This window comes from Candoia aspera, chromosome 4 (genome assembly GCF_035149785.1).
Source record: "Candoia aspera isolate rCanAsp1 chromosome 4, rCanAsp1.hap2, whole genome shotgun sequence".
Classification (NCBI taxonomy): Eukaryota; Metazoa; Chordata; class Lepidosauria; order Squamata; family Boidae; genus Candoia; species Candoia aspera.
Window position 1 is genome coordinate 104299907 of NC_086156.1, and position 17712 is coordinate 104317618.

A 17712-nucleotide genomic window follows, 5' to 3' on the forward strand; every position below is an offset into this window, starting at 1 on the left:
CTTTTGGGGTTTATCTGTATGGGTTTTCTCACGCTTCTTCGGTTTGTTAGGATTTCCTGTCTAATGTAGCAGTAATAAAACACTAGAGACCTATTCCTCAACTCAGCGTGGTTCTTGCTTGTTAGGACAGCAAGGACTGATTGTAGGTCCACTTTTTCAGCCCTCTAATGGCCCAGCTCCAGCCACTCTAGACACTGAGTCTCTAAGGCAATTTTAGGGTGTGTTGCTGAGGAGACACTGACTCTCCTCCACAGCATTAAGAGATGTGGATCTCAACTCCCATAATTCCTCTGACAGCATGCTGGCTGGGGAATTCTGAGAGTTCAATTCTCATCTCTAATGGTCTCCAACTCTGCCCTGATGGGGCTGGCACTGAGATTATTCCAGAGGGCTCTGGGAATCCAGCCCACTCCTTCTCCTCCATGGCTTCTAGCTGGCACTGCCACTATCAGTCTCCCCTCTTTGTCCCATGGCTGCCCCTCTGAATCATCACCCCTTTCACTGGCAAGGATTAGGCGGATGTATGAATGGCCACAGGGGCAAATTCCTGGCACCACCACGCCGTGAGAAGCTTCCCAGTGTGACATGGCTACAGGTGGGCATGACAATATACCTATCTACACAAATATTCCGCAGTCACCCAAGAACAAACTCTAAAGAACAAAAAAGCAAAAGAAGACTCAACCAACAGACATCAACACCCACCAGAAAACTCCTAAAACCCTACAATGCAACCCCCCCCCAAAAAAAAATCCAAACACAACACATCACAAAGTGCTCTCTCTAAACTTTTGCATAAAGAAACGTTTTGCTAAAGTTTGAGAAGGTATCTGAATGGAGTCAGCAGGAGTGAAAGCTCAAAGTAGCTTTTGCAATGACACAGCCTTGTTACTTTATTACGGATGCAGACCAGTGCAAGAGCTGCCCAGGAGATCACTATACAAATGCAGATAAAAACCAGGGCCTTCCCAAAGGTTTCAGCTATTTCTCCTATAACAAACCCTTGTCTGAGCCTTTTCTTTTCGGTAACCCTCATTTTCATGGCAATGATTTCATTCTGCATTGGGACACCCGCCTTGTCAAAGCCAACAACAGAAACATCACATGCTTCCTTCTCTTCTGTCCTCCCTTCTCCTTTGCTTTCTGTGCTCCTCTATGTTTATTGGGTGCCCTGGGGAGTGACCTACTTTCTCAGACAAACTCTCTGTGGCACCATTTTCTCCATCTCTGTTTCCTGTGTCTTGGCCAAAACCATCACAGTAGTTCTGGCTTTCTTGGCCACCAAGCCAGGAAATCAGATGAGGAAGTTGCTAGGGAGAGGACTGGCAGGATTGGTCATTGTCCTCTGCTCCTTTATTCAAGCTGTTATCTCTGCAGCTTGTTTGAGCATGTCCTCTTTCCTCCCAGAGTTGGACATGCACTCCCAGACTGATGAGAACATTGTGCAATGTAATGAATGCTCCGATTCCATGTTCTACATTGTCCTGGGCTATTTGGGGCTGCTGGCCACCATCAGTTTCACTGTGGCTTTCTTTGCCAGAAAATTGCCTGATACCTTTAATGAAGCCAAGCTGATCACCTTCAGCATGCTTGTGTTTTGCAGTGTTTGGCTGTCCTTCATTCCAGCCTATCTGAGCACCAAAGGAAAATACATGGTGGCTGTGGAGATCTTCTCCATCTTGGCCTCTGCTGCAGGTCTCCTGGGCTGCATCTTTCTCCCAAGATGCTACATCATACAGTTGAAGCCAGATCTCAACACAAAAGAACATCTGACCAGGAGGATAATATAAAGGTTCAAACCAACTTTCTGTTGTTCAGCATTTTCCTCCAAACTGACTCTTGGTGGTGATCAATTGATCATTCATTAATTCAATCAATCAATCAATCAATCAATCAATCAATCAGCATTCACCTCTCCCATTGTGCTCACTCTTCCGGTGATATAATATTTGTATCCGAGTAAATGATTGAGACTGTAGCAGGTGGCACCTCTCTGCCAACCTTGTCTGGGCTTGAAGGTAGAGCAGGGTCAGTGGTTAGTCCATCGATGGAACACCACCAGGAATTCTTATAAATATAGCCTAGAATGGACATTAAGGTAACATCCTGGAAAGCAATGGCCAACCGTTTCTGTACTGTCAAAAATGTTTACAGAAATCACATGATTGAAATGAGACTATTTTTTCAAAAGATAGAAACTAGTGGTTAATACACTGTGTCAAGACAGGGAAGACCCAAGGTCAGGTCCACCCTCAGCCATGGTGGCTCATTGGGTGACTTGGGGCCAGGCCCTCTCTCTCAGCCCCAACCTACCTTGATGTTCTTGAGAAAAAGTGCACAAGAGAGTTATGGAAGTTTGCTTAAGCTTTTAGAGAACAGCAGGATATCAATTATGCAACTAAAAGAATAAAGCAAAATAACTTGGTTTTGAGAGGAAATGCCCTGAGACTGGAACGCAACTACACATCCCTTCTCCAGAAGGTGTTTGTTTATTTCTGCAAATTGATCCTGAGGCTGGACAAGGACATGCTTATGGAATCCCACAAGCAGGCATTTGAAGTGCCATATGTTCTGGATTTTTTTTTACTACATCTATAAGACCCTCTTTTTTCACTCCTCATCAGATACTGCTTAGTTCCACGTGTGTTAAGAGCTGCCAGCTTAGACGCAGCAGGATCATTTGACAGAGACAAGAACTATGTTGCTAGAAATGTATTAAGGGTGCTTTAAGGAAGATTTCAGTCCAGCTGGGTAAGTGTAGGGATCACCTTCAGTTATTTGCCATCTCCTAATCATAAATAAGATAATAATAAGCATATATGTGATGATGATTGGCCTTCTCCATCAAACTGTATTTGGCATAGCCTTTTCTGTTGCAGTTGCAGGCATAATGGTAGAAACGATTAGAATGATTCTCGCCTTCCTTAGCACTCAGCCTGGGAACGGGATCAGGAAAAGAGTTGGGAATAGGGGGGGTGTTTCTGTCAACCTCCTCTGCTCCCTCATTCTATCATCTGTGCATTGAGGCTGGTCATCTCTCTGCTGTTCCCAGAACTGCACATGAACACCTAGATCAGTCAGTCCACCATGCAATGCAATGGAGATTCACAATCGATGTTCTACCTTATCCTGGGCCACATGCGGTTCCTGGCCAAAGATAATCAATCTATAGAGGAAAAAAATGTGCCTCACTTCCTCTATCCTGTTTCTGAAAGAATGTCTTCAAGGAAAACTCAGGGTAAAGAGATAAAGTATTCTTGGAGATAAAATACTATGTTTGAAAGAGTACTCTTCTTGATTAAAGGAAGGATTGGGAGAGAAGTGCCGAATTGCTGTTTTGGGATGGGTCCTCTCTACGTCAGGGAAGAATCCTTAGGGAAATATGAGAAAAACCAAAGCAGGGGGTAAAAGAAAAAAAATCAGAAGAGAGGAATTACATTCAACGGGTCTTGATAGAATGGAAAACTGGGCTAACTAGCTGGCATCACAGTGGGGGTTAGAAGAGATGAATTGGGCAACCTAATTCTGAAGAGCTAAACTTCCGGAATCTTTTCTATGTAAGAGGCAAGGCTAGAAAATGTAGGATTGCAATCAAGAAAAAGGAAGCTGAACAGATTGCCTACCACTCAGACTCATCTCATTAGACTAACTATAATCCTTTCATTGGCCATGAACAGATTCACACAAACAACCTTTCTCTAGATCACCAGGTAGCAAACGACTTGGGAAGGTTATTATTTACCCTAGAATTAGCGAAAGTACATACTATGTTTTGTTTCTTTGGAGGAATCAAAGCTGCACAAGAACTCCTGGGGGAAAAAAGTCAGAAGTGCTACACTTTGAAAAGGGCCCTCACAATTCACTTTGTGCCACTGAAATCTCAGAGGTTAGTTGAAACAGAGAAAGAGATATCATTGGCTGTTTCAATTATCCATCCTTTTCCTCTTTTTTAAGAAACCATCTTCCTCATTTTGCATGGAGGTTTTCCCTTAGGTCTGCTCAAGACCAAAGTTGCTTGCTGTGATCACAATTATTTTTAGTTGACCATGTACCTCAAAAGATGGGATGCTGGCTCAAGACTGCTGGCCTTCAGGATCCTTTTGTACTTCTCACTTTCTGAGTGTGTTGGTGAGAATTTGAAATCCATCGGCATCCAGTCCTCCAACAATCCAGTGAAATTTGCCACCTCCAGAGCCGATGTGACAATTGGGGCTTTTTTTTCATTTTTTAATAACATTTTCAACTCTCAGAGTTTCACAAAACAGCCGGACCTCTCCAGAATTGGACTGTAAGTACATTTTGCTCCTTTGAATGATGTGCATTACGACTTTGGAGAACTATGAAAGAATGTGGGAAAATATAATTAAATATCTTCCAAAAACCCTCTCCAAAGTTTTTGCCTGGATGTCTAAGACCTGCTGAAGGTCTCCTCCTAAATGGTTTGAAGAGTTGCTAGATTATTAGTAGGATTTATACTAATTAAATAGTTAATGGAAATTCCATTCATTTCACTGCCTGGAACAATCACTAAATCTGAACCAAGTTGGTGTTCCAGGATGACAAAGCCACCGCATTTCACATGTGCCAGGAGTCCAGTAGGTCGTGCTTTACAACTGCTAGAGTCCAAGTACACTCTAGTAAAGGGAAAGGCACGTGATGAAATGAGTGCCTATTTGGGCAGAAAGAATCCTTCCTAGCTCACAAAGGATTGAAATGATTGACTCCTGTCCTGTTGTTAAAATATCAGCAGTTTTGAGCTACTCAGCATAATCTCTTCTGCAGAAATTGCTGAAAGTACCTAATTTGCTTACTTCTCTCTATGGTTATGCATTCTTATTTCAGCATGATCCCAAAAAACTACCAGCATGTCCTTGCCATGGCATTTGCCGTTCATGAGATCAACAAGGATATGAAGCTGTTATCCAACATCACGCTAGGAATGGAGGTTTATGAAAACAATTTCAATCCATGGCTTGCCAGTGAGAGCATCCTAGAACTTCTGTTCCTGGAAGAAGGGAATCCCATCAACTACAAATGTGTCAGAAGGACCAAGAGAAAGCTCTTGGCTGTCATTGGTGGCCTCACCTCCCCAAACTCCATCCACATGGCCCATATTTTGAATGCCTACAGGATTCCCCAGGTAGGGGGATGTTACAAAAGTCTTATTGCCTCTTTTAGAGATGATCAGTCACTTTCCAGATCCTGCAGCCTCTCAGAATTTCTAACATAAAGAATATGACTCAGTAAATTGAATGTCATCTCTTTTCTAATCATGCATGCTTGATTTTAATGCTTTAATTGTTTTTTCCCCAAGTAATCCTTAGTAGGATAGCCAAAGGCAAGAAATTGTGTGCCAATCCAAAAGATCAAGCCCAGTGCATTGCAGGGAAGAAATTATGAAAACCACAGTCGGAGAAAATATAATATAAATGGTATATTGATTGTGATCAGGAATATAGGACAGGACTTTTTACAAATATTTGGGAGAAATATCTTGGATTAAGATGGATGTTGGGGGCAAGTCTGAAGAATTTTATTTGACACAGAAAGAAGAAAGATCACGTTTTGCATCCAGGTTCTTTTCTGGAGTGGGCATTCATTATACATGGTGACATACAAAATCTGGAGTTATATGACCCTATCTCTCACTTTATTATCTTGCCCCTAAAGAAAAGTTTTCGCTTGATCTCCATTTAGACTGAAACGGGCCTTATTAGGTATAATCATGCAACTGCCCACTTCCCGAAGGAGTTCTAAGGAGGCATAAAGAATATTACAGGGTGAGAGAGTTAGATGTGTCACCTCTCTTGAACAAAATCTGTGGGACTTTTCCTACCAGACAAATATAGTCACCACATAGAAAGATCTCATATATACAGTTCATAGTTGGATGTCTTGATGGTAGAAAGAAGGGTGAGGTGAAAACTGCTCAGGACTCTTTGATTACAGAGCAAAATCATTAGCCACAGTGGTCAAAGAAGAAGAGCTCGCTTTGCGTCAGTTTTCATTGGTAGATCCAGTGATCAGGAAGGATGGAAACTGAAGTCCACAACATTTCCCAGTAATGGACGGGGGCAGAAATTCTCAGGCTTTCATAGTACAAAGGTGATGATTTGCTTCTTCCATGCCAATTTTGATGGCAACCATTGGTTGTGTCTTGTTCAATGATAAGGTCAAAGTGTCCTGTCCCAGGACAAGCACACACAAGCACACAGAGAGGTGATTGCAAACTTCATGGAAATAATCTGTTTTGTGAAGCAAATAAACAAGCAGCAAAGGAAATGTGAGTGCAAACAGACACGCACACATACACACACTTAGAGCAGAGAAGGAGGTCCCCAAAAGTCCAGCAAGCTTGCCTCAAAAGAGTCCCAATCCAAAATAGCAGGCACAAGAATGGTCAAGAGAAATCCAAGGGTCCAAACATTGAAGAAGATTCAGCAGTCGGTCCAGGCCCAGCGTCAAAGTAAAGCCACAAGGTTTCAATTCGGGAGTGAAGGCAACAGAATCTGGGTAAGAAACGTTTGTTGCCAAAGGAGATGCTTGAGCTTGCTGCTCTGCTTAAACAAAGCAACTCTGGTCTTGTGCACATGGAAGGGTCAGGCTCCTTTCTTGCAAGGAGCCTTGCAGAGCGCCTTTGCTCTGCTCTGCTGTCCACATGGCAAGCCCTTGCACTGGGGAGGAGGGCAACAGCTCAGACTCTTCATTTTCGAGACCGGCATCCAATAGTAAAGGAAGTATAGAAAAGGAAATGTCCTTCAGGAAAAAAAGATTCTCAGTTTCAATGCCTCTTTCTTCCATACAGCTCGGTTATGGCTCCTTTGACCCAGCCCTGAGTGACAAAAGGAGGTTCCCTTCCTTCTTCAGCATGGTCCCCAATGAAAACTTGCAATATGAGGGGATTGTTCACTTACTGAAACATTTTGGATGGAACTGGATTGGCCTTTTGTTACCAGATGATGAGAGAGGGGAAAGCTTTCTTCAAAATCTCCAACCAAAGCTCTTCCAGAATGATATTTGCATTTCTTTTAGGCAGTTGATCCCAGGAATGATAAATTCAACCAAATCATTTAAGGAGTCCTTTGTTGCAAAGTTAATGGAGATAATACATGTCTTGTCTCTGAAAAAAAACACGAATGTGTTGCTTGCTTCAGGGGATGTCCAGTCTATGGAGGGTTTACAGTGGACCCTAGATTCCTGTGAATTTGCTACGATGCGCCCAATTGATCAGAAGGTTTGGATTATAACCTCTCAGTGGGATTTCACTGCTGTTTCATTGCGTAGCAATAAATTCCCAGCACAAACCTTCAATGGTTCCTTATTCTTCTCAATGCATACAAACATGGTGCCACAATTTCAGGAGTTTCTTAATAGCATGCCCCATCTTTTAAATCCCATTCCTTTCTTCACTGTATTCTGGGGATTTATATTTCGCTGTTTACTCCCTCCATATCGCAAAGTAGCAAAACGCTGCACTGGGAAGGAAGAACTGGGGAGACTCCCCAGCTCGCTGTTTGAAATGACCATGTCTGGAGAGAGCTACAACATCTACAATGCGGTTTATGCTGCAGCACATGCTTTGCAAGCAATGCGTTCAACCAGAGCAAAACCAGGTTTGCTGAGGCATCAGGATGGGGCAAATCTTTGGGAGGTTCAGCCATGGCAGGTATGTCATCACTCTTGTAAGGACACCTGTCTAAGGGTTGAAGGGGACGTGGTGGGAAACAGTGGCATAAAGGCTTTGTATTTGTTGCTCTGCAGCAAGGAATTAAAGGTTAGGAATGACCTGGGTGCAATTAAGATTCTAATCTGGCTTCCTCATCCTGGAGAGGTTCCAACCCAACTGTTGCAGAATGAGCCCTTGTCTGGTTTGCTGCCATTTACTGGTTTATCCTGGTGTGGAGCCTTATCAGCCTTATTAGTTCTTTTGTTCTTTCCCGTGGTGGGGACAAATAGTGGAGATAATGGCACTTAGCCCACAAATTTAAGCTCTTACTCACATTGTTAAAATGATTAAATTTCCTGAAAGGTAATTTAATGTTTTCCATAGGAAATGTCCAATCAAAGATTCAGTGAGTGCTAGCTGTACAATCGTGGTAATTCCTTTCTCCTCTTTTAACATATTTTCTTCCAGTTATGATTTTTCCTCTTTCCTGTTTTCTCCTTTTGCTTGCCTTTTTGCTCTTTTTTCTTCTAAAAATGATTAATAATTTTATAAAAAAGAATGACTCACAACATCTTAGGTGCTGCAAGACTGATAGACTAATACTGCAACCCATAAAATCGAAAATCGTTCAGTTGGTCTCCCCAACCTTCTTCATGCCTTCTCTCTTTCTCCGCCTGGCAATTGACTTTTATGTCCCTGCTAAAGAGCCCAGTGGCTGCTGCTCTGGGACGGTCTCCATGTACCCTGAGATAGAAAACCTTTATTTGAATATGTATTTATATTTCTCAGCCTTTGGCTAAGATCAGTGATATACTTCAACTGCCCATGCTTTGGTCTTCATGAAGAAAGATTGTGGGAGATCTCTGTGTATTTCCAAGGTCTAGTTGAAGGTGTTGTGCTGCTTTACCAGAAAGGGAATTGAATGATGTCTCTTGTTTTACCATCTTCTGCATGTGAAAACAGCCCTTTGTATGTTACATCCCCTCAATAAGTTGCGGCTGCTGGACCAGCTTCTCTGGGCATAGAAATCAAGCAGGGCTGGGCCCAGAGTGTATGTGGAGGAGAGATCCCCAGAAATGCCACCAGCTCCTGATTAGATTGGGAATATGAAAAACAGATCCTCTCAAATCTTAATTGACAGAATTTCCCATTCAGATAGAGGGAACCTATTTGAATTATAACCATTTGGATGCATTCTCGGTTTTCTATGCATTATAATACTCCACGACACTCAGGATATCAATCAGTAAGGCCAGCTTCCAAGAACTCCAAGCATGCAAGGAATATTCAGGGAAGAAAGTTAGGAAGCCAGATTCAAAAGAAGTCCACCAAAGCTCTGTTTCAAGAACAAGGGCTATATGGAGAAGCCATTCGCAAAGTCTTCTGCCTTTCGTTTCTCCTCCCCCAAAATGTAAGAGACTGCTTGTCCCCTCCCACTTTTGAGCAGAACGGCCTGTTTCCCCTGGAAACAGTATGTCTCATAAGACAAGGTTGAATTCTCTATTGAAAAAAAATCCAGATATGGTAAGGAAAATGCTGGATGTGATTTTACTTGAGAGGTGCCAGACTCAAAGCAGAATGGACCCATTGCAGCTCTCATAGGCTTCACTACAAGAAGTGAGCTGTGATTCTGAACAAAGCCAATATTCTGGAGAAGATTAGGATAATGTGAAAAAATTGGTTAGTTGACAGGGAGCAAGTAGCTCTTGGCCACTCTGTCTTTATTGGAAAACTGACTGGATTCTTGTAAGACTAATGTTAGAAGAGAAAGAAGTGGAGGCCGGTCTTCAATGGAGAATAACTTCTGCAATCAGGCCATCATTGGTTGCCCATCTGACCGGATCCTGAATGGATGATGAGATCAGAGAGGCTCTAAAGCAGTGATGGAACAACTGAGGGACTGGGGGATGGAAGCTGAAGTGAAATACCACAGGCTGTTTTTCAAAGGAGTTGTTCCTGGCGATTTCCCTCCAATCACAAGAGTATTAAAGACTCTGGAATACGTAGAATGGAATTGTAGCATTGCGGATTTTCTTAGAATAGGCTGGATGGACAAATCCTTTTCCCTCTGCTACAATACACTTCTACTCATCCATAATTTCCCCAATTTATTGCACATTCTCTGTTGCTCATGGATACAGATGGTTTCAACCTGCTTTGCTTTATATATATTTTTTTGAACTTCTGCACTCATCTTACTCTAATTTTGCATTTTTCCTACCAAGAGAGGTGTACATGGTGTAAGTTGTTTCAATTAGGAAATATATCTGTGAAAATATATCTGATGAATCCTCTTAAGAAATACTAGTGTTTTTTTCTGGAATTTCTTGGGTTTCTTAGCTATGGTCCTATGTTGCATTTTGTTTTTATTACAATGGTACCCAGGACAGAATCTTTCACTTTTCAAATATAAAGGTCAATTGATACCTACTAATCCCAGCCTGAACAGAATTCACCACTCCGAAAATAATCACCACTTTTCCCTGACAGGTTATTTTCCCATCTCATGCTTCCTGATCTGATCTCCCTTTCTCCCTGTCTTGAATCCAGCTTCACTACTTCCTGAGACGTCTTCATTTTAATAACAGTGTGGGAGATGAAATCTTTTTTGATGAGAATTGGGACTTTGACCCAGGATATGACATCTTCAACATTGTCACCTTCCACAATCAATCCTTCCAGAAAGTCCGGATTGGAAGGATGGACTCCAAAGCCCCCGATGGGAAACAGTTCAGCCTCAGTGAAAGCGCCATTGCATGGAATCACAAGTTTCAGCTGGTAGAACATTTAAGGATGCTTTTATTATACATAGTAGGCTACCATTTCTGGAGGAAGATATCGTTTGTCAGATTCCTTGAAAATAGACCAGTGAAGTATATTCATCTTGCCCTGGAGCCTCATGGTTTTGCTGCATATCTGGGTTTGCCTTTATGAAAATATCAGCAGGGATGATATTTATTTCTGATTTCTGAATTGCTCCATTTGCTACTGATTTTAAAAATTTCTGTGAGATATGTCTTAAAAAGAAGCAGAAGAGCTGTAAGGAGAAAGAGTACTAAAAAACCTGAAGAATCTTCACTGTGAATGTTTATAATGTAATGAAAAAATATGAGCATGATGAGACATCCCTATTCTTATTCAAAGAAATAAATAGAGATACAGAGAAACCCAGTGAACGTGCTTGCATTGAGGAAAACCGTAAGACGTTTCCTAAGATTTTCTTCATTTTCCCCAAAGTAAAAAAGTTGTGCAGATATTATTTATCTCCTTCTGTACTTCCAGATTTAAACCCAGTCTTAGGTCTCTTTGTCCATGCCAAATTATACGGTGAGTGCATCAGCAAACAAAGGAAAATAAACATAGGTTTCAGAAAGAAACAGGGTTTGCTACTGGGGGGTGCCAATTTCAATTCAGTTTATTCCAGCCGTAGACTGGTACAAGCAGAGTGCTCAGCGAGTGCATATAAATCTACCTTAATCAATATTCAATGAAGTAAAATTTAAGACAACATTAAAGTCTTAATTTATAAATCAGCCTAACTAGCCACCTTGAGTGAGGTTCAGGTTTATATTTAAAGTATAAAATAAACACTAACTTTATATCAGTATAATAACGTCTAAAATTACAAAGAGCTGATAATATCTAAACTTTAAATGAATCACAACTGCATAGAATGCATGTGACTTGTGGAAAATTGGCCCTTCAAGCTGCTGCACAAAACTTAGCCACGTGCGCTGTAAGAAAAGGTAGTCCATCTATGAGCAGCAGCTGGGCATAGGCTGAGTCTGAGCAACCGGGAGAAGAACTAATCAGAGGTAGGATGAATCTGGTTTGACTGGCTCTCTAAAAGGTACAGTGAAGAAGAACATCTTCTGGAGTTTCACAGGGGCAAAGCCTTTCAGTCAATGGCCCTTTTTTTCTACTTACCATCTAATACTACAGAGGGGAGTGCATGACTGTGCCTTTTTTTTGTTGGCATGCAGAGTTACAGTGTTCACGGGGCTCCTAAGCTAAAAGAATGGAGACCGTCCCCAAAGGTTTCAATGTTAACGGTTCCATATCTTCCAAAATGATATGAAGGAATAGCAAAAGAGCAGTGTAAATGACCTTCCTACAAATAGTAGCACCTCCTAACATGAACATTATCCTTTTCTTGTTCATATATTGGTTCAGTTGATGCCAAGGAAATGAAAGCAGTCTGGTTTCTGTTATCTGTCTCCCTTTTCTCTAGGGTCATTAACATACCCACCCACAAAGAGAGTAACCTCATATGTGAGGATATTAATTGTCTCCCACAATGCATGCAATCAAAAGAAAGAACATTTATACCCCAGATGTAGAAATTGGAAGAACGTCTATTTCCTTTCAGGCTAGACAGCAGGCTACAAGTGACTGAACACAGATTTTATCAAAATTTCTCTGTAGATTCATGGGGTAGGTATCACCTGCAGAGGCTACCATGCTATCTACTGTCTACTTTTGTGGTATAAACTCACAAATGAGCATGGACAGGGTTTGAGGAAAAGTCAGAATACCTCCTAGAATATGGGATAGTTTTCTGTACAGTTGGAATTCCCAATAAACCTTTTGATCTCAAAAGATTTTGCCAACTGTTGAATTTATTCAGTGAGTCCCCTATCTAATTTCCATGGCTTCCAATGAAGTGAAGACTTTCTGGAACTGGTTGAGGAATGCTACCTATAAATCTTCCCGATGATCTTTTTCAGGTACCTCCCCATGCCAGATGTGTGGAGCGCTGCCGCCAGGGGTACAGCAAGGCTGTTCAGGAGGGGAAACAAGCTTGTTGCTACCATTGCACAAACTGCCCCGAAGGAAGAATTTCAGTCCAAATTGGCAAGTGAAATCAATCAAATTGTACAGTGGGACCTTCTAAAGCTTTCCATCTTATCCTTTCTTCATTTTTCCTAAGTTTGATATTGTAGCAAAAGAAAGGGATTTATTCTAATCTATTAGAATGATGTTGGCACTAAGTTGTAGTAGCTTTTTTTTTTAAAGGAGGTAATTTAAATACTCGCATATGTTCTCTATATAATGAGTGAGTGAGTTCCTCGAGCGTGAGTTCCTACACCGTGTTGAAAGATGTAGCTGTGTTAAAGAACTGGGAAGGGGAAGATGGCCTTCAAATATTATGGAAAGGCAACTGCATACTTCTGTATTCATGATAGCAAAGACTCTTTTGATACAGATTAAGAAAGTATTATTGTGTGAGTGGAATGGGGTACGTGAGGGACATCAGCAGAAGAGATTTCCCTAAGTTTGCTCAGTAAAACCATCTCTCCTTGGAAATGACAAGGCCTTGCTTATTCATTTCAGATGCAGACCAATGTGACAGATGCCCAGAAGATCACTACTCAAATGCAGAAAAAGACCAGTGTCTTCCCAAAAGGTTCAGCTATTTATCCTTCAGTGAACCCTTGGGAGTCACTCTGACTTCCTTGAGTCTTTTCTTTTCAGCAACGGTCATTTTAGTGGCAGTAACTTTCCTCCTGCACTGGAACACACCCATTGTCAAAGCCAACAACAGGAACATCACATGCATCCTTCTCTCCTCTCTCCTTCTTTGCTTTCTGTGCTCCTTTATGTTTATTGGGTGGCCTGGGGAAGTGACTTGCCTTCTCAGGCAAACTCTTTTTGGCACCATTTTCTCCATCTCTGTTTCCTGTGTCTTGGCAAAGACCATCATGGTAGTTTTGGCCTTCCTGGCCACTAAGCCAGGAAACCGGATGAGGAAATGGTTAGGGAAAAAACTGGTGGGATCTGTCATAGCCCTCTGTGCCTGTATTCAAGTGGTTATCTGTGTAGTATGGATGGCTACGACTTCTCCCTTCCCGGAGTTGGACATGCACTCCCAGACTGATGAGATCATTGTGCAATGTAACGAAGGCTCCGATTCCATGTTCTACATTGTCCTGGGCTATTTGGGGCTATTGGCCACCATCAGTTTCACTGTGGCTTTCTTTGCCAGAAAATTGCCTGATACCTTTAATGAGGCCAAGCTGATCACCTTCAGCATGCTTGTGTTTTGCAGCATTTGGGTGTCCTTCATCCCAGCCTATCTGAGCACCAAAGGAAAACACATGGTGGCTGTGGAGATCTTTTCCATCTTGGCCTCTACTGCAGGTCTCCTGGGCTGCATCTTTCTCCCCAAGTGCTACATCATCCTGTTGAAGCCAGATCTCAACACAAAAGAACATCTGACCAGGAGGATCTTTTAACAGTCAAACTCAACATGCACTTTTTCAGCATTTTCCTGGTAACCATGAGCATCAATGGAGGAGGGCCCAAAAATGCTACATAGAGTAAAGGAGCAGGGTTTGATTGCTCAGACACAGCTTCTATTGTATATTGACTTTTTTTTTTAAAAGCCTACCCCCGATGGTGATTAAACGTCATTGAAAGTTCAATTGTTCCTCCTTTAATGTTCCAACAGGTATTCCATTATGTCCATGTCTACATATTGTGGTTGAGATATATATTGCTGTTAATTCTTATTTGTTATTCTAAAAGGGCCCCACTTAATGATTTATTTTGCAACATCTGAACAGTTTTAAACATTTACACATTCATGGTTTCATTGAGTTCCATGGTTACACTGCACCTTTTATCATTCTGGGGGGCTAGAGAGAGCAAGTGTGGCTTGAGAAATTCACTGGCATTGTAGACATGCCAGAACCATTTGCTGGAACATGAGTTCCCTAGATATTGACCAGCTTGACTCCAAATCATGTTCATTTGCCCCCTATACCTTCTTTGTTTTCCATTGGCGCAAGGAGTAAATCCTGCCTCTTCAAGGGTACATTTGGAGGTGGGGTGATTTTAGTTCAGCTGGAAATGGGCTACCTATGGAAAAGTCTATATTCTGTGTATGCATTTTATTTATTAGTTTGTGAACCTGAATGCTTTATATGCAAATGGAGGCTGCTGTACACTTCAATGACAGAAAAAGAGCTGATAAGAAACCTTTCTACCATGAACTAACAATAAACCCTGCTCCTCAATCCAAAGTAATGTGAAATGCTTCCATGGGTCTCTTCTGCTAATGGGATGTTACATGGCTTCTCATTTTAGTCGATGCTTTATTTGTCTATTTTTCGCATAACTGGAGTATCCAGATTAAGGCCTTGTGGAAAAATAATTGAACTTTAGATCCAGGGAACTGAAAGTCTTTTCGGTGATGGCCAAATACCTATATCTCACTCTTAGAGTGAGATGGGCAGTGGTGAAATTCAAAATATTAATTAATAAGTAGACAAATAAATAAATAAATAAATATGTGGGTGTCCTCCAAGCTCAATGGCCTCTTCGCCTCAGCCGCACTGTGCAGGGAAGCCAGAAAGGCAGAGGTGGGGCAGGGGGGAGATAGACGGGTGGGAGGAACTGAAGTGGAGACAGTTTGTGCAGGGCGGGAAAATGTGATGGCAGGACTATGTGATAGTTGTAAATGCAGGCCAGTCGCCAAGTGCCTACATTTCGATCATGTGACGGTGGGGATGCTGCAATGGTTGTAACTGCAAGGACAGGTTGTAAGTCCATTGTTTCAGTACTCTAATGGCCCTGCTCCAGCTGCTCTAGACACTGAGCCTCTAAGGCAGTTTTTCTTAACCTCAGCAACTTTAAGATGTGTGGATCTCAACCCCCAGAATTCCCCTGACAGCATGCTGGCTGGGGAATTCTGAGAGATAAATTCTCATATGGTTGCTCTAATGGTTTCCACCTCAGCTCCGATGGGGTTGGCACTGAGACTATTCCAGAGGGCTCTGGGAATCCAGCCCACCCCTTGTCCTCCATGGCTTCTAGCTGGCACTGCCACTATCAGTCTCCCCTCATTGTCCCATGGCTGCCCCTCTGAATCATCACCCCTTTCACTGGCAAGAAACAGGCGGATGTATGAGTGGCCACAGGGACAACTTCTTGGCTTCTACTGCTGGCCTGCTGGGTTGCATCTTTCTCCCCAAGTGCTACATCATACTGGTCAAACCACAGTTAAACACACACACACAGACACAAACCATCTAAGATGATCGATTAATGGTCTAATCCAGACTTTTAATTTTCAGCATTCTCCAGGTGACCAAAAGCATCTATGGGGGACATCCAAAACAATCAATATGGCAGCCATCCCCTCTGCACTGTAACCCTTCCCCAGTTGTGTTTTGCAACCTTGATGGTTATAACAAAGGGGCAAGGCTTTGATTCCTTAGTCACAATGTCTATCTTAAATTTTTTGACCCTGAGGATAATTAGACTTCATTGAACTGACTCTATTCAAGTGCTCCTCCTATAAATGTTGGAATAGATTTTCAATTTCATCCATGTCTCCATTGTTTAATTTATCTATAACTCTTGGTGTTAATACTTCATAGTTATTGTAAAAGGACCCCAGTAATTATTAATTTTGCAACAGATTGGGGGAGATGGATGGTGATATAAATTTAAATAATAAACAAACAAACAAACATCTAAGCTTTTAAAAATATTTGTAAACATTCATACAGTCATGGTTTTATGGAGTACCATGGTTGACCTGGAGTTTTCATTATTTCATGGATGTAGAGAGAGCAAGGGTGGTGTGGGCAATGTACTGTTCTTGTCGATTTGCCAGAACCAACAATATATGCAATGAGGAAACCCAATTCAATCCTTCTGAGACCACTCTTGACCTCAGCCTGACATTCCATATCTTTCTGTTTTGGATGAGTGTTTGCTTAGTCAACAATGAGCCATGCACCTCCCAGCTCAAACCTCAATTTGGGGTATTCTTGTCTCCCATCTAACAAAGGCATTTCCTGCCATGTTAGAGGAAGCAAGGATAGCCAACAAGAATTGTGACTGTCATTCTAGCCCTTCTAGCCCAAACCCCAGTAAATGGGATGGGGAAATGTGTAGGGAAGAGAAAAGCACTATCCAAGATCAATCTCTGTTTGCTCTACAAACTGGCCTCTTGGCAGGGTGGCTGGAAGCCTCTCAGCTCTTTAGACAAGGATTGCCTTATGGGCCATATCATAGTACATTAAGGTAAAGGCTCAAGTATTGTCTTTTACATTGTGCTGGAATCTTTGTTGTAGGCTTACCCAAACTGAAATTTTATTTTCATGCTTGCTCCCTGTTCTGGATGAAGGACTGGGTGACATTGAGGAATAAACAGTTATTGGAGTAGGAAGGACTTGATTTGAGATTTGGGTGGCATGTGTACCTGTGGTATGACAGAGTTAAAGTTCATACGGATTTCAAAAATCATTTGTTAGGCATGGCATATTGAGGACCTGGAAGAAATATAAATAAAGATTGTCTCCTAATATACCTTAATGATTGTCATCCCAAGAAGCCTTTTTTAGAATAGAAATGATTGGAAAACCACGCTAGCTGTGTTATAAAGAGTTGTTGAAATTTGAAGAAGGTTGGAACTTCCTTCAGAGTTTAGAGATCTCTTGAAAGACTTTCCTTGATTTGTAGTTGTTTAGTTACATCCTTCCCTGGGTTGGCTGCCACTTAAGGTTTTAATCCTCTAACCAGATAGTTCCTGTTTATAACTCCACTGAATATCAAGGATTGACATGTTTGTGGGGAGAGAAATGGGCCCGAAGGTTTTCACTAACATCTCATCTCATCTCATCTCATCTTTTATTTTGGCTGGTAGGAACATTTGAAGAGAAAAAATGGTGGCTAACTTTGCCTATCCATTTTTTCAAAGAATGTCTGTAATGTAAACTCAGAGTAAAGAGATATTCTTGGAGATAAAATACTACGTTTGAAAGAATACTGTTCTTGATTTCATGTCAGATTAGAGTAAGGATTGAGAGAGCAGTGCTGCACTGATATTTTGGGATGGGTCCTCTCTAACCTCTGAAGTCAATGAAGATGCAGAAGTAACAGGAATCTTTATAGAAATATGAGGATAACCAAAACAGGGAGTCAAAGGACACTAATCAGAAGAGAGGAATAATGTTCAAACTGATCTTGATAGAATGGAAAACTGGGTAATTAGTTGGCATCACAGTGGGGGTTAGAAGAGGTGAATGTGGTGA

At 41.7% G+C, this 17712-nt stretch overlaps 1 protein-coding gene across 1 annotated transcript; it reads left to right on the top strand.

The window, feature by feature from the left end:
* Positions 1 to 4876: 4876 nt before the first annotated feature.
* LOC134496826 (vomeronasal type-2 receptor 26-like) lies at positions 4877 to 13902 on the top strand. The gene is made up of 4 exons (XM_063302539.1): positions 4877 to 5140; positions 10217 to 10444; positions 12394 to 12520; positions 13001 to 13902. The coding sequence occupies exons 1-4, from the start codon at positions 4877 to 4879 to the stop codon at positions 13900 to 13902; spliced, it is 1521 nt and encodes a 506-aa protein (XP_063158609.1).
* Positions 13903 to 17712: the final 3810 nt, after the last annotated feature.

Coding starts and splice junctions, on each gene's coding strand:
- LOC134496826 (XM_063302539.1), top strand. CDS start 4,877: ATGGCATTTGCCGTTCATGAGATCAACAAGGATATGAAGCTGTTATCC. Junction 5,141..10,216: donor ATGCCTACAGGATTCCCCAG/GTAGGGGGATGT, acceptor TCTTGAATCCAG/CTTCACTACTTCCTGAGACG. Junction 10,445..12,393: donor GGAATCACAAGTTTCAGCTG/GTAGAACATTTA, acceptor GATCTTTTTCAG/GTACCTCCCCATGCCAGATG.